The sequence below is a fragment of the Pan paniscus genome, chromosome 7 (genome assembly GCF_029289425.2).
Source record: "Pan paniscus chromosome 7, NHGRI_mPanPan1-v2.0_pri, whole genome shotgun sequence".
Lineage (NCBI taxonomy): Eukaryota > Metazoa > Chordata > Mammalia > Primates > Hominidae > Pan > Pan paniscus.
This window is the reverse complement of record NC_073256.2, coordinates 63,015,267-63,039,096: the sequence shown is the minus strand read 5'-3', so window position 1 is coordinate 63,039,096 and position 23,830 is coordinate 63,015,267. Positions and strand designations below refer to the sequence as shown.

The following is a 23,830-nucleotide window of genomic DNA, read 5'->3' as shown; positions in this document are numbered from 1 at the left end:
TGCCAGTATTTTATTGAGGATTTTTGCATTGATGTTCATCAGAGATATTGGTCTAAAATTGTCTTTTTTTGTTGTGTCTCTGCCAGGCTTTGGTATCAGGATGATGCTGGCCTCATAAAATGAATTAGAGAGCATTCTCTCTTTTTCTATTGATTGGAATAGTTTCAGAAGTAATGGTACCAGCTCCTCTTTGTACTTCTGGTAGAATTCGGCTGTGAATCCGTCTGGTCCCGGACTTTTTTTTTGTTGGTAGGCTATTAATTATTGCCTTATTTTCAGAATCTGTTATTGGTCTATTCAGGGATTCAGCTTCTTCCTGGTTTAGTCTGGTGAGGGTGTATGTGTGCTGGAATTTATCCATTTCTTCTAGATTTTCTAGTTTATTTGCGTAGAGGTGTTTATAGCATTCTCTGATGGTAGTTTGTGTTTCTGTGGGATTGGTGGTGATATTCCCTTTATCATTTTTTATTGTGTCTATTTGATTCTTCTCTCTTTTCTTCTTTATTAGTCCTGCTAGCAGTCTATCAATTTCGTTCATCTTTTCAAAAAACCAGCTCCTGGATTCACTGATTTTTTGAAGGGTTTTTTGTCTCTATCTCCTTCAGTTCTGCTCTGATCTTAGTTATTTCTTGCCTTCTGCTAGCTTTTGAATGTGTTGGCTCTTGCTTCTCTAGTTCTGTTAATTGTGATGTTAGGGTGTTAATTTTAGGTCTTTCCTGCTTTCTCTTGTGAGCATTTAGTGCTATAAATTTCCCTCTACACACTGCTTTAAATGTGTCCCAGAGATTCTCGTAGTGGGACACCAGTACCATTTGATTGCACTGTGGTCTCAGAGACATTTTGTTATAATTTCTGTTCTTTTACATTTGCTGAGGAATGCTTTACTTCCAACTATGTGGTGAATTTTGGAATAAGTGCAATGTAGTGCTGAGAAGAATGTATATTCTCTTGATTTGGGGTGGAGAGTTCTGTAGATGTCTATTAGGTCTGCTAGGTGCAGAGCTGAGTTCAATTCCTGGATATCCTTGTTAACTTTCTGTCTCATTGATCTGTCTAATGTTGACAGTGGGGTGTAAAAGTCTCCCATTATTACTGTGTGGGAGTCTAAGTCTCTTTGTAGGTCTCTAAGGACTTGCTTTATGAATCTGGGTGCTCTTGTATTGTGTGCACATATATTTAGGATAGTTAGCTCTTCTTGTTGAATTGATCCCTTTACCATTATGTAATGGCCTTCTTTGTCTCTTTTGATCTTTGTTGGCTTAAAGTCTGTTTTATCAGAGACAAGGATTACAACCCCTGCTTTTTTTTTGTTTTCCATTTGCTTGGTAGATCTTTCTCCATCCCTTCATTTTGAGCCTATGTGTGTCTCTGCACGTGAGATGGGTTTCCTGAATACAGCACACTGATGGGTCTGGACTCTTTATCCAGTTTGCTAGTCTCTGTCTTTTAATTGGAGAGTTTGGCCCATTTACATTTAAGGTTTATATTGTTATGTGGGAATTTGATCCTGTCATTATGATGTTAGCTGGTTATTTTGCTCGTTAGTTGATGCAGTTTCTTCCTAGCCTCAATGGTCTTTATAATTTGGCATGTTTTTGCAGTGGCTGGTACCAGTTGTTCCTTTCCATGTTTAGTGCTTTCTTCAGGAGCTCTTGTAAGGCAGGTCTGGTGGTGACAAAATCTCTCAGCATTTGTTTCAAAGGATTTTATTTCTCCTTCACTTATGAAGCTTAGTTTGGCTGGATATGAAATTCTGGGTTGAAAATTCTTTTCTTTAAGAATGTTGAATATTGGCCCCCCACTCTATTCTGGCTTCTAGAGTGTCTGCCAAGAGATTCTCTGTTAGTCTGATGGGCTTCTCTTTGTGAGTAATCCGACCTTTCTCTCTGGCTGCCCTTAACATTTCTTCCTCCATTTCAACCTTGATGAATGTGACAATTATGTGTCTTGGAGTTGCTCTTCTCGAGGAGTATCTTGGTGGCATTCTCTGTATTTCCTGAATTTGAATGTTGGCCTGCCTCGCTAGATTGGGGCAGTTCTCCTGGATAATATCCTGAAGAGTGTTTTCCAACATGGTTCCATTCTCCCTGTAACTTTCAGGTACACCAATCAGACGTAGATTTTGTCTTTTCAAGATATAATAAGCACTGTGAAAAACAACTTGACCATCAAACTGGGGAGATATATATAGCTTTATTATTACCAACACACTTAAATATCTAACAATTTTGCATTGGTGTTTGTTACTTATGCTTCGAATAGTTCCACAAATTTAAAAAAAAAAAAAAAAAAGAAAGAAAGAAAAAAAAAGAAGTCCAAAGAGACTGAGTGACATTTCCTGCAGGGCAAACCAGAAAGAGAAGGGCCAATGTGCTCCATCCTTCAAATGTCAACTACCTCTCTCAATCCTTGCTACCTGGTCTTTATCAGGTAAAAAAGTTCTTTTTAATCACCACAAACCACCATCCCTTCATCAAAAGCAGACAAGGCAGTCACAGGCCTTTCTAGTCAGCTCAGTAAAACAGGAAGTCTTCCAGTTTGAAGACCTGAGACTAACAACCCTAAGCACATCAATCTCATTTTTAGTATTTAAGCATAGTAACTTCAAAACAGACATCCTCATTTAGTTATTCCTAGAAATCACAAGAAGGAAATGATCAATTGCATGTTGTTTGAGCAGCTTCAGCCACTTCTATGAACGTCCCCTCCACCTTCTGTTGAGGACTCCCTGACAGTGACCTGACCTTAAACAGCACTGTGTTGTCTCCCCTACCCTCTCACTGGGCCTGAAAGGCCAGGAAGGATGGCCTTGCTCTTCACTGCAGCTTCAAGACCATCTGGTAGCCTCCCTTACGTTCCAGCTCCAACTCAGCCTGCCCAATGCCAGGGCAGGCACCTGGCACTGACCTGCCACCCTTAGAGGCCTTACCTTCTGGGTTATGGCCATCATTCTTGCTGATGTCAGTGCCCGCCCAGCTCCAAGATGGTGTCCTCCACTCGCCTCAGCCACTCTAATCTTGAAGTCCCGAACTGCCTCCCTCCAGCAGCTCAACTCTGGGCGCCCGTCATCGTTACTGCCCCAGCTCATCACCTCTAGTAGCGTGACTCTGTAAGTGTTTGACCAACCTTTTCCCCAGTCCTCAATCAGTGAGTTCTACCCCAACTCACCATGCTCCACATCCTGCACATTCTCATTCTCACTTTACCCAGCTTAGGCTTCACGGGTCATTATTATTGCTACTCTCGGAACTCCTGTCAACCCCTTTTAGTGTGCCCCTGGACCATCCTTGTGCTCTGCCCACATGGGCAGCCCAAGGGTCGAATCCACACTGGCTGATAGGTCTCAAACTCAGTCCATGACCACGACTTCCCAACAGGGCCTGATCCTGTCAGACAGCCCTGGAGCCCTTCTCCAGTTCATCTGTCCCCACTACATGCCCGTGTCACAGATTCTCTCTCCTCAGACCTCCACAACTCCGTCCTCATCCTCCCTGTCAGCTAATGAAGGACTGCCCTATTTTACTGGAATAGAATTGATCGGAAAGAACTAGTTTCCAAGCCAGATACATGTGCCTGTAACAGCAGGGACTCTGCCTTCCCAGCTGTCCGTGGATGGCCTGTCTGCTCCTCACCAGGTCCATCCTGGCACCTGCATGGGTGCTGCCCGCCCTGGCCATGGGTGCACACTCTGAACTCCTGACAAGGTCACCCCCATTTGTGCCTCCCTTCACCACGGCAGAGACAACTCCATCAGTTGTCCCCTCCCTCTCCTGCCTCAGCAGTTTCCTTTTTTCTCCTGGACTTCCCTATCAACATACAAACATGATGAAATTTCTATCACCTTTAAAATAAGAAACCTTGACCCTCACATTCACTTTCAACTAACACACTTTGATCTGCTCTCCTTAAAGCAAAACTTCTCCAGAGTTCCATCGTGCTGTCTTCAGTTTCTCTCTTTCCATTCTCTCGAGTCCATGGCAGTCTGCTTTGCCTGGTCACGCCGCTGAGATGGCTGCACACCCTGCCTTTCACCGTGGAATCACAGAGGTCAGCCCTGGCAGCATCTGTCACAGTGGGTCACCCTCTCTCCTCACTTGCCTCAGCACACCATGCTCCCTTTGCTTTGGCTCCTCCCTCAGCAGTCTCTCCCTCCACACCCCAACTTTGGCAGAGCACCCAGGACTCAGGCCTTGGACAGGTTCTCCTCTCGCCCAGCACTGGATCTCCTGTGACCTGACCTAGCTCATGCTTCAAAAGATCTGGACACTGCAGTCTACGCATTCACATCTCCAACGCCAGGCCTGCCCGTGGACTGCAGACCCATAGTCCCACTAAGATGTATAATGTCTAACTGAAAATGGCCAAAAGCCTCATGATTGTCAACCAAAGATACAAAACCAAAAGCACCTGCTCCACTGCACACTCCATTCTTCCAGCTGCTCAATGAGGCAGCTCCTCAGGGCTTCCCTGAGTCTGTTTCAAACTGAAATGTCCTCCCCCACCTCTGGACCCTTCTCTGTCCCCCTTTTCTGCTTTTTCTCCATAAAATTCTCTCTCTGAGTTGACATCTATTTTACTTCTTGGCTCCTTATTGCCCTTCCCTCGACACAAGCGGGGCTCCATTCACCTTTGCTCTCTGTTATGAGCAACCATTCCACTTTGCTTGCTCCTGTGCATGAACAGTGCTTGGCAAGTGGTCGGCCCTCAGCAGGGCTGGGGACATGACCTTCTGTAATCGCCTGGCATCACCTTCACCAACAAAAACATGCTAATTCCTTTAATGGGCTTCCCTTCCTTTCTTCCCAGAGACTATTACAAACCACCTTCTATTACAAATTACATTCTATTACTATTACAAATTACATTCTTTTTTTGAGGCCACAACTTCTTCGCTTTGGGCATAAGGCCTTCTGTCTCGTGGTGAGTAGGCACAAATGGATCTCTGTGCCCTGGCCATCCCACTAAACTCGGCCACATCCTCAAGCTCTTTCCTCCACTGGTGTCTTCAAGCTGGGGCTCTCCTCTCCACCTTCCTTCCCTACCTCTTCTCCAGGATGCTGATGTAGCCATGGTGCGAACTCTGTTTATTCGGACCCCCACTGTTTTCAAAATCTGTCTCTCCTATTCCCTGCACCCTCTCTAGAGGCTGGATCTTTTCAAGGTGACTGGCAATACCGAAGAGAGTAATCGAAACCCTCCTGCCTGGGTCCCCAGTTCCCACATAAGAGCCATGACCCTGTCCTCACTCCTTGAACCGTGTGCTACTTCAGCCACAGACCCTGGGCTCCCCTCAGTGCATGCCAGGCTTGTCTTCTTATGATGTAACAATATCATCCGTGGATCCAACACCTACGCTCTTCATGATCATATTTACTCTTTCTACTGAAACTCCTTTGCTTTGAAATGCTCTATTACTTTTGCTTTTGTGGCAATGCTTCCTACAGGTTCTCTTTCTTTCTTTTTTTTTGTTGTTGTTTTTAGAGACGGAGTCTTGCCCTGTTGCCCAGGCTGGAGTGCAATGGCACGATCTCAGCTCACTGCAACCTCCGCCTCCCAGATTCAAGCAATTCTCCTGCCTCAGCCTCCTGTGTAGCTGGGATTACAGGTGCGCACCTCCACGCCCAGCTAATTTTTGTATTTTTAGCAGAGATGGGGTTTCACCATGTTGGCCAGGCTGGTCTCGAACTCCTGACCTTGTGATCCACCCACCTCGGCTTCCCAAAGTGGTGGGATTACAGGCGTGAGCCACCGCGCCCGGCCTCTCTTTCTTACTTTCATTGAGTCTTTGCTTGGCATTGTTTGGTCAAACAACAAAGAGCACCTTGTATTACACGGGGTTGGGGAAGGTCCCTACAGACTCCTTCACGTTATCTTTCCTGCTTTGCTCACCATGGCCACAGCCCAGCCCCTGACTGACACTGTAGTTCATGGCACACCAGATACGTCTCGTCTGTGGGTTCTGCTCTCTCATACTTTTTTGCACTTGCAAGTGTTGCCCTGGCAGATCTCTCTCATAAAAGTAATCTGACACGATTTACACATACTTCCATTTCCCTTTTTACATTATAAGTTACTCAAGAACAGAACAATTACACACTTGTCTCCACAGCACCTAGAACACTGACTCTCAATAACATTTGATAACCCAAATAAATCATTAAGAAAGGCAGTCACATCTGCTGGGCATGAGTAAAGCCATGACCCTCAACTTCGATGAACATTCAATTAATCAGCTCCAGAATTTAGGACTTCATATACAAGTATCTTAAAATTAACATTTTAGATATTTGGGTTTTTAAAGAAAGAGAAAAATTTAAAAAGAGTATTTAAAAGGGTATAATTTAACCTTAAAAGCTTCTTCTTTGCTGAATTTTCTGGAGTCCTGGGAAACTTAGCTGTGGGTTTCTGAGGTGTATGCAAAATGGTCTCTGTTGATTTTGTCCTTGGATCTATCAGTCTCTCCATAATCTGTCTTGCATCCGATGCAAACTGCACGTGGTATTTGTGAGGGGATTCTGAATCAATGAGTAGGACATTTTCCAAGTCATCTTCTTTTTCACTATCTGATGAATACTCTAAAATTTCTATAGAACTTGGCTGAAAAAAAATTAAAAGAAAGGCATATTTTTAAATACAAAGGATACTTTATTCAAGTCCACATTTATATACATCTATCATTCCATTCCCTTACAGTTACAGCTCTTGAATGACCTTTTTGAATACAGTATCTGCAGCTTTAACTTCTGTTCTGACAAAATCCAAAAGTAACCAAGACAAAGATAAGAAGGGGTTAAATCAACTGTAAGCCAGACTTTATCTCACAGAACCCACAAAAATAAGTACAAATACTTCAATCTTCTTTCAGGAAACTACAAGACAGTACCACACATAGAGGCAATCTCCAAAACTGAACTAATAACACTCATCTGAAAGGCTGATGATCGTCACTACAATCTGACAGCTACTGGAAAGAAAGTATTTCTTGGATTTTGAAATTTAACATGAAGCTAAATTGTCTCTTCAGGTATAAATCATTTAATTTGCCAAAAGAAGTCCCCAAGGGTAAAGATAAAGACTTGACTCCCTCCATACAATTATATAATTATTTTCCAGAGACTAGTTTGAAATTGCAAATACCAACAGGAACTATTTAAGAATATGAGTCATTGTCTCCTTTTCCTAAGATTTCCTAAAATGTTTCTTTCTCCAACTCAGATTTCTAAACTTTCAAAATAATAATTTTTTGAAAACTGTATAATTATAAAACAAGAATTCATATCGTATGCCCAATAAAAAAGAAAAAAAAATTATATGGCTAATTCTGGAGGGAAAAATCAAAACCTTTTCTAATGTTTTCTGTCTTTGCCAAGACACATGCCAAATTTAAAGCACAATAGGATTTTATTTTCCTGTTACTTGATTGTATAGGTCAATCCCATGTTATTCTGTGTCAGCAACAATTCATCCTTCAATATTCTAACTTCCAGTGCACTAAAAGTCCCATCTAATTCACTACCTAAATATTGGAGGTGGCACTAGAATTTACATCATTAGCAAATCTACATAAAACAAAAGGCCTTTTTTTCTGAGGATTATATGGTTAAATTCTTTTTTCTTTTTTCTTTGAGACGGAGTCTCACTCTGTCACCCAGGCTGGAGTGCAGTGGCATGATCTCGGCTCATTGCTACTTCTGCTTCTCGGGTAGAAGTGATTCTCCTGCCTCAGCCTCCCATGTAGCTGGGATTACAGGTGCCCAGCACGATGCCCGGCTAATTTTTGTATATTTAGTAGAGACGGGGTTTCACCATGTTGGCCAGGCTAGTCTCGAACTCCTGACCTCAAGTGATCCACCCATCTCAGCCTCCCAAAGTGCTGGGATAACAGGCATGAACCACTAACCCCAGCCAAACTCTTTTTAAGAGTCAAAAAAAGGAACCATCCATCTCCATACCTCGTCAAAAAAACTGGTTGGGTAGTCACCTTCTATCAGGCACACTGAAAATAAGAAAAAGTAAATGTCTAAATTTCTAAAATAAATGCAGAGCTTAGTTCTACTGTCCTCACCATTTTCGTTTTGTGCCTAACTCACTCCAGGTACTTGTTAACCCATTAGTAACCATTGGGGCACAGATCTGCCTCACAAGAGAGATTGTGAATAAACAATCAAATTGGGCCACCAAGAGATCCAGAGCAGTTCAGAATGAAAATGAAGCTGACACTAAAACCCTTTACGTATTACTTAAGAACTCCATATTTAATTAACTTCATCTTTTCTGTTATGAGATGTCTTAAGTACCATTAAATTTTGCCCTTTGTCCTACAGCACTGTCTCTCAACCTTGGCACTCTTGACATTTGGGACTGGACCATGAGGTGGGCCGACGTGTGTGCAATGGGGTGCTTGGCAGCACCCTCGCCTCTCCCCGCTAGATGACAGGAGCACTGCCCCACCAGTCAGGACAATCAAAAAGGTCTCCGGAAGTTGCCAAATGTCCCCTGGGGGCAAAATCACCCCCAGTTGAGAACCACTATCCTAGAAATAAGTCAACAAATAACCAACCACAGGCGGCTTGGGCTGGGGACTCACATGCAACCATGAAGAGGATTCATGCTGCTTGTGAGGATGGGGGAGGCCAGGCCCAGATAGTTATGAAACACTGGTAGGAATGCTGCCATGGAGGTACTGCTGGGGCTCCAAGGAGAACACATAAGAAGGGCAATAAAGCCAAGAGGGGCACAGGGAAAGAGAAGAGTTAAGTGTCAGAAAAGGTCTGTTTCTGGCTGGGTGGGTGTAATCCCAGCACTTTGGAAGGCTAAGGCAGGCAGATCACTTGAGGCCAGGAGTTTGAAAGCAGCCTGGCCAACATGGCGAAACCCTGTCTCTACTAAAAATACAAAAATTAGTCGCGTGTGGTGGCACACACCTGTAGTCCCAGCTATTGGGGAAGCTGAGGCAGGAGAATGGCTTTAGACCCTGGGAGGTGGAGGTTGCAGTGAGCTAAGATCACGCCACTGCACTCCAGCCTGGGCGACAGAGTGAGAAGAAAGGAAGCAGGGGATGGGACGGGAGGGGAGGACGAAGGACAGCACAAAGGATGGAAGGACGGAAGGAAGGAAGGAAGGGAAAGGGAAAGGGAGAGAGAGAGAGAAACAAAGAAAGGATGGAAGAGAAGGGAGAAGGGGAAGGGAAGGAAAAGAAAAGAAAGAAAGAAAGAGAACGAAAGAATGAAAGGAAGGAAAGGAAAGGAAAGGAAAGGAAAAAGGAAAGGGAAAAGGAAAGGGAAAAGAAAAGAGAAAAGAAAAGAAAAAAAAGAAAAGAAAAGAAAAGAGGTTTGCTTCCCAGAATCTGGCACCTGAAGTTCAATGCTAAGTGTGGATTAATTAGGCAGAGAGAGGAGGGAAGGACATTCCAGGGAGAAGAAAGAGGAGGACCAAGATTCTGAGGCAGGAGAGAGCCACTGGCAGCTTGACTCAGGAGCCAACAACCTCAGATGGTAATGTGGAATTGACCATTCGAACAACATTTGAATGGTGATACAGAGAGGGAGGAAACTATGCTGGTGTGGGGGAGGGCAGCTAGCTAGAAGGCTTTTCCATAGTCTAAGCAAGACATTGAGAGGATCTGAGAGGCAGTGGGAATAGAGAGGTGGACTGAAAAGAAAATGAGGAAAAGGATGCAATAACACTTGAGGACCAAATTCAACAGCAGGAAATACATTCAGGCAGGAGTTGCTAATATTCAAGCTGGTTTTGATGTGTGAATGTTGTGTGCCTATGGGATACCTGGGGAAAAACTGGTCAACAGGCAGTGGCTCTGCAGGTCTGGAGTTCTAAGAGTGATGTGGGATGGAAACACAACTTCAGAAATCATGAGAATCAGGATGTGAAGGCACGAGGGCTGGAGAAGACTATCTATGGAAAAGTATGTGAAAGGAAGAAGAGAAGGTCCAGACTGGAACCTTGGAAATAGCAACAACATTCATGCTGTCTTCAGGTGACAAGAGACTGAAAAGTGTTCTGCATTTGACAAAAGAGAAATTGTACAGATACAATAAATCCATGGGACCTTGGTAAGAATGTGCCTTAAAGATAAAATGAAAATAGCAGACCTGATAATTTGTTTTAGAAAGTTTGGATAGGCATATTTAATTTTCTTTCCCAGAAAGGATGGCATAAAAAGGTACATGTGCTCAGCTGTGAACAACCTGGTATGACGATGCTTAAGTTAAAATCATGAAAACCATGAAGTCCAAATGAATTTCCTCAGTGAAGAATTTAACATCAGTAAGACTGGTAAGACTTAGAAGCTCAGGTAGTACTTCAAAATTCTCAGCATCAACCCATAACAAATTTTAGGTACCTTTGGCTTAAGCTATTGCTTCCTCAGTGAGAATTAGCTAATATCTAAGAATATACTGAATGCCAACTACCCACATGCTATGTTAGCTGCTACAGCAGTATAAAGAAATTTTCAAGTCCATCCTTGCTCTTGCATCCTTATACCCAATTTAAAAACTGAAGGAAAAACTAAACTAAAAATACAAAGCAAACGTACCCTGCATAGAGCAGATGTAGAAATGGAGAAGACCACTTGGAGTGGTAGTAGCCTAGAAGGTCTTTCCCCATAAAGGTGGTGTCTGACTCGAACACTGTTGTGGTCTCAGCCCTACTCCCTACTAGTGGGCTACCTTAGGGAATTTATTTAACTTCCCTAAGGTAGTTTCTTTGATGAGGTTGTTTCCCCATCTTCAAATTGGAGATGCAGTAATAAATGCTAACATATAAGCATTTAGCAAATGTTAGCTATGCTTTTTAGCCCATATAGTTTACATGTCGTTTGGTTTTAAATTTAATATTTTAAAATTTGTACTTATTTTTCTGTTAAAACTTTTTTCTTGGTTTCTTTTCTTTTCTTTCTTTCTTTTTTTTTTTTTTGAGACGGAGTCTGGCTCTGTCGCCGAGGCTGGAGTGCAGTGGCGCAATCTCGGCTCACTGCAAGCTCCGCCTCCCAGGTTCACGCCATTCTCCTGCCTCAGCCTCCCGAGTAGCTGGGACTACAGGCGCCCGCCACTACGCCCAGCTAATGTTTTGTATTTTTAGTAGAGACGGGGTTTCACCATGTTAGCCAGGGTGGTCTCGATCTCCTGACCTCGTGATCCGCCCGCCTCGGCCTCCCAAAGTGCTGGGATTACAGGCGTGAGCCACCATGCCCGGCCTTTTTTCTTGGTTTCTAAGAAGATTTCTATACAAAAGACAATGAGGAACACCAAGAATGTCTTCTGTAGACAACCAAAAAAACAAATACTGTCTTAACCCACAGAGCAAATCCTGGATTCTTCGTGTAGTCATTTTTTAATTAATTATTTACTTTGTTTGTTTTTTGTTTTTTTAAGACAGGATCTCGCTCCGTTGCCCAGGCTGAAGTGTGGTGGCGTGAACACAGCTCACTGCAGCCTTGACTCTCCTGGGATTGAGTGATCCTCCCACCTCAGCCTCTCAAGTAGCTGAAGCTACAGGTGTGTGCCACCATACCTGGCTATTTTTAAATTTTTTTTTGTAGAGACAAGGTCTCACTTTGTTGCCCAGGATGGTCTCAAATTCCTGAGCTCAAGCCATCCTCCCACCTCAGCCTCCCAAAGTGCTGGGATTACAGGTGTGAGCTGCTGCACCCGGCCCATGTAGTCATTTCTAACAGGAACCAAGGCAGAAGGAACACCTTTAGGAAAGGATAACTAGAAGCCACCATTTTAGCATATGGTATTTTAGAACATCCCCCATGTCCATAACCCCAGATGAACATGGAGGAACTCTCATACCACGGACAGAGAGGACCTACTGGCTCACCGGACACCAGCTGTCTTGGCCTAAGCCCAACTGTGAGAAACACACGATCTTTCAGAAAGGATGATAGGTACAGGTGTGCATGTGTGCACAGACAAGTGTGTGCCAGAGAGGGTGGAAGAGAGAGGGAATAGTCAGAAATAGGTCAAAGGCAACTGCAGGTTCATAGGTTCAAGCTTATATTTCCTTTCTACATTGTAGAATCAGACTAACGAGAAAGGAGGGCCATAAGTTTTGGAACAAGACAGATTTGTTTTTTATCACAGCTCAACTGTTTAATTACTTTGTTACTTTGAACAAGTTGACTCCCCCATTCCCAGCTTAATCATCCAAAAATGGAAAAATTCTTTGAGAAATATTTTAAGATACAGATAATGACTATTTATTATGAAATATTTAACGGCACAGAAAGGTAGGGAAAAAAAATAACAAGTAGATGTACCCATCACCTTCTGTCAAATTTTAACATGATGCAAGTTTTTCTTTAGTTTTTTTTTTTTTTAATGGTATGGTTGATACGTCCTATATTTCTCTTTCTATGCCTGTTCTCCTTAGAGGCAACTCTCTCCTGAATTTGGCATTTCATTATTATCTGCTTTTTTTTTAATAGCACACATACAAATGAACTATTTTGCAAGGACACAGCAGCTGTAGATCATTAATTTTCATTGCTATAAAGTATTCTGACTATACCACTTTTTACTTATCTATTTCACTGTTGGTAGACACTTAAGAGTTTTGTAAATTTTCACATTAAAACAAAACTGTAACATGTGTGTACTATACTTGTTTCACTGGGCACATACATGCTAGCTTCTCAGTGGTATACACTAGCCCAGTGGATTCTTGGACAGTCCATTCTCAACTACACTGGCAATTGGGAGATGGCTCTGTAGAGACCCTGTGCTGACAGAAATGCCCATCAGCAGTGTTTGAAAGCTGTGGCACATTATCAGCATCACTCAGTAATTTTAAACTTTTAAATGTATACATATCTGATGGGTGTGAAATGTTTTATCTCTCCTACTTAAGTGTGCACATCCCAGATCATTCACAGGGTTGAGCATCTTTGCACTTGTTAATCGGCTCTTCACATTTCTTCCTGTGTGTTCATATCCTTTAACCATTTCTCCAGTAGGAGAGAAAATGAATTTTTCAATCATCTGGATCTATGTGTTCCATAGAGAGAAGGTGGTCAGAAAATTGTTATTAAAATTTTAAAGTGACAGAAGAAAGACCTGGTATACACCACTGACATCTTTCCCAGTACCTTAAAAACATCAACCACATTTCTTAACCACAGTTATTCCTGATAGGTTGCCTACTGCTGCCACATGGTGACCCAATGTACTTGGGCGAAATTTTTGTTCCATGGAAACAATTTTTTTTTTTTTTTTTTTGAGATGTAGTCTTGCTCTGTCGCCCAGGCTGGAATGCAGTGGCACCATCTCAGCTCACTGCAAGCTCTGCCTTCCGGGTTCACACTATTCTCCTGCCTCAGCCTCCTGGATAGCTGGGACTACAGGTGCCCACCACCACGCCCAGCTAATTTTTTGTATTTTTAGTACAGACGGGGTTTCACCGTGTTAGCCAGGATGGTCTTGATCTCCTGACCTCGTGATCTGCCCGCCTCGGCCTCCCAAAGTGCTGGGATTACAGGTGTGAGCCACCGCGCCCGGCCGGAAACTTTTATCCTTTACCAAATCATCCTTACAAAAAAAATTACTTTGCATAAATGATGAATTTCAAGAACAAAGATTTAAATTTGTTTTTCTTTTAAAACACTTACATTTTCCATATTTTTCCTATTTTTGCAAAGTTAACCAACTGATGCCCTCTTGAAACTTTCACAGATTACTTCCTTCAGATACATAGCCCAGTTACAGAAATAATATAGATGAGTAAGTCAGGATCTTTTATAGCATTAAAACATCTGCAATGGTCAAATGCACAGAGCAAAGAATGACTATGTAGCTATTATCATAATCTGCTAATGTTTAAATACAATAAAATTATTATCATCAGGACTTTTTTTCCTCCTTGATGTAAGCAAGTTTGGAAGGAGGAGTCTTCTGATTTAGTGAGTAAATATCACAAACAACAACACTGGCATGAGGCAAGGAGTAGTTTTTATGAAGCCAGTCAACAAAGACAACAGTCTGGTCCTATTTCCACTGCAATATACTAACATGACCTTGGTTGAAGCCATCTACAATTTCTCAAAACCATAAAGTATTCAATACTGACTCTGTTTCCAAAGTTAGCAATACTGCTGTAGTACACATCTGTTGCAATTTATTTCTGACTCCTCTTTTCAGAGAACAAATATGTCTCTGTCCACAGAAGGAAACCCTTCAACCTCTGGCAGCCATGGGGTTATGGACATCTCACATCTCAGTAGCCATGTGTCTAGGATAAGACTTCTGTCAGGGGTCAGAGCTGATTGGCCTCAGGTAGACAACTGACCAATGCTAAGCCAATCAGATTTTTTTCCTCCAGATTTTGAATTGATGTAGAGTCTGGGAAGTGGAAGTTAAGCTACACTAATGACAAACCTCTAGACGAAAAGTCCATGAGCTCCTGCTGGTGAGGTTCCCAGGGCTGCCCCAAGGTTCAGTTCATCCTTCAACTTTATCTTAAGTTACTCAAGATTTGCAGTACTGTTCTAGTGAATTTTCTCTTCTTTTAAAACCAGCTACATTTGGTTCCTGTTATTTGCAACCAAAGGGATATCTACCTGAAAAATATCTCCAAATAGAGAAAATATTAAATAAATATTTATTCAGTACACACCATGTACAAGGTATTATGGAACAGAGAAAATATGATGAGACACACTTCCATAAAGAGCTTGAAATAAAATAAAGCAGATATAAGTATGGCTCACACTAGTGCTCCAAATGGACAAAAAATGGAGCCCTTATTTCTGGTTGATCTAAAACCAGCAGACATAGTGGAAGGGGTAAAACCTATACTGGGTCTCAGAGGATTAGAAAATTCTCAACCGATAAAGATGCAGAAAGAGAGAAGAAAGCACCTAAGGCAGGAAAGTACAATGACCTTCATGATCTACAGACGAGTCTAGACAACTGAGAGTTTAGAGTTCATACTGGGAGGCAAGAGACAGTGATGTGAAAAACATAACCCTATGGATTGGGTGAGGAGCAAGCTGTGGAGGATCTTGAATGTCAGGTTTAACAGTTTAGATATCACTGAAGAAAGCAGAAAGCTTTTGAAGATTTCCAAGTAGGCAAGGAGGATGAACTTGGAAGACACGTTGAGAAGACTGTTGTGGAGACTGCATATGGGATGTATTTGAAGAAGGGAAATGCTCATGCAGTGAGTTACTGTAAATATCCCGGCCAACTTCTCTCCATTTCAGAGCTGCCCATCTTCTCTTAAAGGGTTCAATTCACATATTCACAAATATCTCAATACAACAAGTTCAAAATCAAACTCCTGATATGTTCCTCAAAACCAGTTGTTTGCCTCAGTATCACCTGGATCAATAATACCACATGCCACCTAAGTGCAAGTCAGAAGTCCCTTGATATTCAATTCATGACTAAGTTTTACCTCTAAAACTAACAAGGATGTGCCCCCTTCTCTCCACCCACTCCCACCTGGCACCACAATGGCTGTGACTCATAGCTGGTCTCTTGCTCCACTCCTGCCCTCCTGCCAGGGTCTGCCCTACACACCACAATCAGAACCACCTAAGTCAGAGCATTCCATGCTCTTAAGATCCTATAAACAACTTCCCAGTACACCTAGGATGCCATTCAATGCCCCCCACCTGCCCTGTGGTCTCTAAGCCCTCAGGTGGCCCCTGCTCCCACCAGGCCTCCATTCATAGCTGTCTGCCTCCTCGCTGCTCCCCAGCGCTTCTGACGTGCTTTCAGGTTTCTACACTATATTCTTCCCTGCCCGTGGATGCCATAGCCCTTTCTGCCCTAGAATATGCTTCCTCATTCCCACCCCAAATCTTTCCTTAGGGAAAGACTTAGGTCTTTCTCATGTTTCAAGGTTTCAGCTTAAATATCCCCTCATCACACAGGTCTGCCTTCAGCACCCTAGCAGAAATTGGTGAGTGCTGGGGCTGGGGCAACAGCAGTAAGTTCAATCTATATCTGTATTTATATTTATATCTATATCTGTATCTCTCTCTCTCTCTCTCTCTTTCTCTCTCCCCTCATCCCCCCACTTCCTCCTTATTTTCTGGAACATGAGAAAATTAGGCTCCCTTCAACTATAGTAAAACAGAAAAAATAACCACAACAATATCATCATCATCAAGTTCTTATACTAGGCTCCACCAGTTTTGAAATATTTATAAATGTATTAACTCATTTATTTCTCACAACTGAATGAAAAACAGTGATGGAAAACTACTCATTATATCTAAATATCAGTAACTGTACTGGGAGAGGCTGTCCTATACATGGGAACACATGAGGGACGACACTTCAGTGGCTTGCTCGAGCCCCCACAGCAATCCAGTAACAGAGGTAGAAAGCAGCCCACTTCCTACCACTCCTGACTCCACTCTTCCAAAACGCTGTTCCACCTCTCCAGGCCTACACACCTGATTTCCTCAGTGAATCTCAAAGCAACAGTTAATAACTAGGAGCCTCAGTGTAACCAAAAAATTTTAAAATATACATATATAAAGTATATGAATACTTACGTCAAGTAGAATTACCCCATTAAATTTAAAGAATTTCCCTCAAGCTTTTTTCATTCAAGCAAGGAAAATTCTAAAAAAGAAAATAAATGAAGGGCAACTACACTTACCAAATAATAAATCATACTGTAGAACTATAGTTATTAAAAGCTTGGTACCAACACAGGAATAGACTATCCAATGATTGATATTCCTGAAGTATACCCAAATTGATACTCCTTAAGTATACCTACATAGAAATAAGATTGCATATAAAAATAATAAAAATAAGAGTGCAAAAGAAACTTACTTGGGAATAACTACCTATCCAGAGAGAAAAAAAAAAAGCTGGATCCCTCTCTATTTACACCAAAATCAATTTCCAAAGGATCAAAAAATCAAAATATTTTTATAAAGAACTAAAACAAAATATGGATACATTTTAAAAATAATTGTAAACTGGAGAAAGGTTTTTCTAGTATGACACAAAGTCCATAGAAGAAATGACAGACCACAGAAAAATTTAACTGTGTCCAAAAATTTCCCCAAGTAGAAACATTTAAAAGAGAGCAAACTGGTAAAACAACAACAACAAAAGAGGACAAAAAAGAAAAAAATCTGCCACAATTAACAAGCAGTTTGTTTTCTTTGATGTACAAAAAACTCCCATGAATCAATAAGAAATGGGAAGCCAACCCAATGGAAAAAATGAGCAAAATATGCAAAAAGGCATTCCAAGGAAACGTGATACAAACTACCAATACAAGATGATCAGTCTCCCTGGGAACCACAGGCCGGCAGAAGCACTTGGCCACTGACAGAAAGAGTGAATTCCTGTGACTGTGCTGGGAGACTAAAAGCAAGGTATGTTAAAACTTAAAATGTAAATACTTTTAATCTATCAATTCTCTTACAGGGTCTATTCATTCAACTGTCCAGACTCATATGTACATGAAGGCATAGCGTAGCATACTTTATATGTAAAGAACACCCAAAACCAAAAAACTGGAATCATCCATTAATCAAGTGCTGGTTATGGTATTTATACAAGAAAATATCATGCAGCCATTAGAAACAATGTGACAGATCCATAAGTCTTGATAAGAATACAGAAAATTACAAAACTAATGTATATATAGGAAGACCTTATGGGTGAAAAAAACAAAAAAATACAGAAGAACACATACAGATATTCTTATATACACAGAACAGTTCTTGAAGACTACACAAGAAACAACAATGATTAATTCTGGGAGCTGAGGTTATTATTCTTTGCTTTAACTACTGTTCTAATTGAAATTTTTTCCATAAGTATGTATTTTTTATTTAAAAATATTTAAAATTTAGTAAATTAAAAGTAGAGAGTATAAAAGGACCTAGAGGATCCAGACACTCAGGTGACAAAAGAGGAAACAAAACAAAACAAAATGGAGGGAGAAGGAACAAAAGAGAGAGACTGGCAAGAAGTGATCTCATGGGTAGGAGAGGACACATTATTTCAATCTGTTAAGTAACTAGGGATGTTTGTTCTCCCTTCAAAATGAGCAGAACAAGAAATAAATAAATATTTCTTAGGCCATCTAGATAAACAAAAATATATCAGTGGCCACTGACTTGAGTCGGCAATGGAATTTTTTAGCAGAGGATCTGAGTTCATGGCCTCCAGCCCAGAGGGTGAGAGGGAGGAGGGGGAGAGGATGGCAGGGGTCTGACTTGAGTCGCCAATGGAATTTTTTAGCAGAGGGTCTGAGTTCATGGCCTCCAGCCCAGAGGGTGAGAGGGAGGAGGAGGAGAGGACGGCAGGGGTGTGAGGGAAGCCCCGCATCTGTCTAAACTGGCAGCTGCTGCTCAGAGCGAACCGCCTCCCGCAATACAGGCAATCTGCCCAATAAATAGCAGAGTTTCTTCAAGGGAAGATAAAGAAATCTGAAACCTAAGTGAATTTTCCTAATTTTAAAATGTTTGCCACTAACTGAAAAAAAAAATGTTTTTAAACATGGTATAAGGGCACTACAGCCTGCGGATACCAGTTTCTATACAAATTACGCTGAAGTACTAAAAAAAAGAAAAAGTAATTTCTAATAATATTTCCAACTTTTCTTCAATGCTAGGTTTCATCAGTCTTACGTAACACAAAAGCTTTATTTTAGTATTTTCAAAGTAAATAGAAAACCAGAAGTATCAGTAAAGCTATACTTTTTCAAAGGCTAACAAAAACGTACATATACAACTACACAAGAACAAAGATTTGAGAGTAGTTTCACCAGAAACATTGATGTTTTGCTTTACTGAGGGGGCTGGGTGGGCTTAAAAATGAGTGGTAAACTCTCATTCACTAATTAATTCAACAAACCAATACATGCTAATGTAGCCCTAAGAATTCGGTAGGGAAAAATGGAATCCTTCATAAACTGTTGTCATTTTTATTCAGGTGAATTCTCTTTCCAGTTTTAGAGTTTCGTGAATGCACTACCAAAACAGTAAGTTGCGAGAATTAAATACCATATATCAAAACATGAACATTTTATACTAATAATACCTGGTGGTATTCAGGCCTAACAAGTTCACTGAAACCCTGCACTGCAAAAGGTGAACAGACTACCTGGAATTTCTGTCCTTGAGTCAAAAAGATAAAAGCAAATAATCAAAATGGCAAGCCCAAGCCTCCTTTCTACTAATTATAAAGATTATAGTTAAAAAACACAAATATATAGTTTTACTTATAAAAATAATTTTCTAAAGCATAATTAAATACAAGTGTGTGCCTGCAGGTGGATGTATAGAAAGAGAGCACACAGGTCCTCTTGCACAAAGGCAAATAAATCAACAGAACCATCAGCAGTGGGGACAACGCTCTAAATCTATTTTCTTAGAATGATGATGAACTTGGGCAAATTCACCCACACCCATTAAATAGGGCTTTGAGACACTGGAGTCTGGGGGTCAGTGGTAAAGTCTGTGCATTCTGACTTGTCTCCATCTCCAACTCCACTGATGAAATGCTCTGGCAAATTAAGTTAATACAGCATTTTAATGTAGTAATTCAGCACACTGGCAAGTGCTGATTCATTTCCGGCCCATTACTTTAATAACTATTATTCTAGAACAGTTCAGTAACCAAATAGTACCAATGAAAACACTTCAGAGAAAGAGTCAGTTGGTTCAAGTGATATACTAGAAGAGGCCAAAGTTCATGCCAGCCAGGATAATGGTATTAAATGAAACAGATAAAATATTAGGGAGCAAAGAAAGAAGAAATAAAATACTATTTGGAGTTTTAAATGCTCAAGAGGACCAGCACAAAGACACAGAGCACCTGGCAGGAGGCTGGAAAAGCAGCTGTTTGGCAAAGAGACCATGGAGAAGAAAAGATCCCAGTGAGATGCCCCTGTGGTGGGTAGGGTGAGGATGCAGCAGTGCCCTAACTCCTGGGCTTCCAACAGTTCGGGGGCATTTCTACAGCTTCGCCTCACCACAGACAGCCTCCCACAGGCTGTATACTAGGACTTAAAATGACTCCACGATTCCGTTCCTTTTGGGGATTCTTTATTTTGACAATCTGTAATACTGGGCAGTCAAAACGATAAGAAAAAGACCTATTGCTTCTCTAACTTGAAATCTTCCAGTTTTTTGGTAATGTATGCAATGGGGGGAAGGGGTGCATAAAAGGAGAAATGCGGGCATATACTTATAGGAGCTGACCAGAAAAAACAATTTTAAAATGCTACAATTCTCTAAAGAGGTGGATATTCAACAGTATCACTTTTTCTTTAAAAAAAATAACAAACTTCAGGCTGGGCCTGGTGGCTCATGCCTGTTAATCCCAGCACTTTGGGAGGCTGAGGTGGTGGATCACGAAGTCAAGAGATCGAGACCATCCTAGCCGACATGGTGAAACCACGTCTCTACTAAAAATACAAAAATTGACTGGGCGTGGTGGTGCACTCCTGTAGTCCCAGCTACTCCAGAGGCTGAGGCAGGAGAATCATTTGAACCCAGGAGGCAGAGGTTGCAGTGAGTTAAGATTGCATCACTGTACTCCAGCCTGGCAACAGAGCGAGATTCCATCTCAAAAAAAGAGAAAAAACTTTAAATTTAAAAATTAATTAGCACAATGCTTTATATAATTCAATTGCTACTCTTTAAGCTAATGTTACTTCCTGTAATCTTACCTACACATTTCTTTATGAAATGTTCAGAAAAACTTCTTGTGATTACCCTGAATACCTGAAGTGCTACCCTTGAACTGCAGTGTCCCAGTTCCTATCAATCAAATCTTAATCTAAGTCCATGTATGACAGTCTACACGTGTAGGGTCCTCCTAGATGAAAACGTGTGTCTGCTATCAAGTCAGGAAGACATTGAAGTCTAATTTCAAGATGAAGCAGTGCCTCTTTGGTATGAAACAAATTAGCCAGATGAAACACCATTCTTTAATGTTCAGAAATTAAAGCTCTTGATTCTAAAATTTATAGAAAGGTCACACCAAGAGCAATAATGGCATATCACTAATAAATTATCACATCCTTATTTTAAAATTACACCTTTGTAGCTAAATGCTACCCAGCTGGTAGAACAAAGGGAGGATGGTAACTAAACTAATATCATTATTTGAGATAACCAATCATAAGAAAGAAAACTTCACTTGACTCATATTTCATGCAAAAACAAAAGTCTCAAGTCTTTGGTCTTGGCCAACATGCAAAGGCGTGCCACGGGGTGGCTCTGTGAGGACACCTTGTGCGCCTGGTGCCACGTGGGGCAGGTCCAGCTGAGCCCAGACTCGCAGGCCAGGTGAGCTGCCCATGCCACTTCCTGCCAATCGCTGGTTTCTGCTCTCTGAGGCCTCCCACCCAATTACTGACCAGGCCCAGACCTGCCCGAGTAGGATCTTCTGAGAACACCCAGAGCAGTGTTATGCCAAGTTCACCCTGCCTATCCTGAGTTCAGCCTCCCTTTCTTAAAGTCACACTACAAACGAGCACAGTCAGTAGCACCATAAGGAAAGAACAAAGAGTCAGAAGGCCCTGGCTGCCTAGAAGCTTTTAAATCCCATACAAACCACTGTTTTAAGGAGGTTGGATGGTAAGAGCAACAACAAAAATGCTACAGAAGATACACCATGGCAAGTAAAATAATCAAAACCAAGACTGCTCTTCACACTGAGGGGAATGAAAGAGTACTGGTGGCTGACAGGTCAATAGATTTGGTTATCATATGCCTGCGTTTCCACTCTCACTTCTAAAATGAAATTTATTCATGTAACACATTAACTGAGTGCCTGTGTATCAGGAATCATTCTGGGTACAATGGGTACAGAGGGAGGGAAGGAGGGAGGGACCCAAAGTCTTTATCCACAGGTCTATTACCCCAGTGCAGCCATGGCACACATACACACATTAATTCATGTAGAATGCTCTCTGTTTACGCGTTAAGAACTTCACTGGTTGTGTGGAAAAGAACAGCAAAACAACACAAAATAAAGAGTATATTGGACTCCCAGTTGCTAACAAAATTTTATTTTCTATTGAATTAAAACCAATAAAGCAACACCAATTCCAGACAATAGAAAGGCTTAAGCCACCAATAAGAGATCTCCTTTCACTGTTTACATGGTGTGCTTTTTGTGACTGAAACTTTATCCGTGAAAATCAGCCAGCTAGTGAGAGGCAAAACAAAAGCTACAGGTTTTCTCATACATTCAAGGAAAAAAATATTTTCTGAGGTAAACAGGTTTAACAAGCTACACCCATAGTTACACCTCTGAAAACCACCTGGCTTGCCTTCCTTAAACCAGATACATGTTTCCAACCTCAGCTGCAGCTCAGTGAGAAGGAGAGAACTTAACTCAAACCTATGGACTGGCTTACAGAAGCCCCCTCCACCTATCGTCAGCCTGGCACCTGCTCTGAGGAGCCCAAGGAGAAATGACAGACAGCGGGGCAAGAGGGGAGGGGAATCACGAGGCTCAAGAAAGGCACCTGCCGGGTCAGTCAAAGTTCACCAAGCAGGAGTGGAGGGTGGAGAAGGCGGCAGTGACCAGGGCCAGGGGGCTCCACAGCAAACAGCAGGCCCCGCCCAGCAACACGGTCCTCCGAGGTCCTGACGCACCTTGTCTGCAGTGATCACAGATGAAAAGTACCCCCTTCTCCAAAAAAAAAATAGTGTACACCTGTGGAATTCTGACACAAACTGTGATACGACCTGTCTGGCCATTCTGTGTGTTTTAAAACCTGCTCAGTGAGTGTGAGTCCTGAGCTGCTGCAAGGGAGCCTTCTGCCAGGCCCAGGCAGGGGCAGCACGCGTTGCTGTGGTACAGGCTGAGAGGTCATCGACTCAGACCTACACTCAAAACCTGGGCCTCAAAATTAGTAGAAACAAACACGATGGCATGTTTTAAAAATAAATCTGTTCACTTATGCCCCTGGACCCAAGGCAAGACAGGTTGCTTCTGGTTATGAGCCAAGCTTTATTTTTATTCAAGGCAAAGAATTAAAATGCTACACAATGGATGGGGAAAATGGAAGAAATTGAGAGAGAAGTCCTGAGAAGGTAGCAAATTTCAGAGGAATCAAGCCAGGTGAGTGTTCTAGGACAACAAAAGCAATAAAGAAAAGCAAAAGCAGTAACCAGTGAGTGGACAGCCCTGAGCTGTGGGCCCAGGGGATGCTCCTCACCCAGAAGCTCCACAAGGAGCAAAGGCAACAGAGATCAAGGGGACACAGAGCTCCGCAGGCACATGGGCTTGAATACACTCAGGTGAATAAAGTTAAACAGGCCTTGTCATAGGCCCCAGAAACCTTGAATATGCTTGTGTGCACTGTGCCCTCTACGAGGAGTCTGCAGTAAGTAGTCTTTCCTAAACTCCTTTAGCCACAATTTAACCAGTGTTTTCACTGTACCTCATGGAGCTGAATTCTCTAAAATCTTATATTTTAATCATTTTAATGAAAAGCTCTTGCAAGTGAAGTTTTCCATGATTTCTTCTTTCACCCAATTCACCCAGGCTGGAGGGCAGTGGTGCTATCTTGGCTCACTACAACCTCCGCCTCCCAGGTGTACCACAGCCTCCCGAGTAGCTGGAACTGCAGGTGTGCACCACCACACCTGGCTAGTTTTTGTATTTTTTGTGGAGATGGGGTTTCATCATGCTGCCCAGGCTGGTCCCAAACTCCTGGACTCAAGCCATCCGCCCACTCCTAAAGTGCTAGGATTACAGGCGTGAGCCACCAAGCCCAGCCTCTTCTAACTTCTTATTATATGTTGAATATAGGCGAATAATCTCATGACAGCCCACAGGCATTCCTGTGGAAAGCCATTATTTTG

At 42.0% G+C, this 23,830-nt stretch overlaps 1 protein-coding gene across 13 annotated transcripts in view; it reads right to left on the bottom strand.

The window, feature by feature from the left end:
* Positions 1-23,830, bottom strand: part of SPIDR (scaffold protein involved in DNA repair) — a 475,882-nt gene that overhangs the window by 332,879 nt on the left and 119,173 nt on the right. For 11 of the 13 annotated variants that reach the window (XM_003823268.5, XM_008976887.5, XM_034966041.4 and 8 more), the window contains one exon: positions 6,347-6,597. The exons of 1 other annotated variant lie outside the window; for it this stretch is intronic. In XM_003823268.5, the coding sequence (XP_003823316.1) occupies positions 6,347-6,597 (251 nt within the window). Of the gene's footprint in view, positions 1-6,346; positions 6,598-7,952; positions 7,997-23,830 lie in introns of all 13 variants that reach the window. One more of the 13 variants, XM_034966040.3, reaches the window with a different exon arrangement.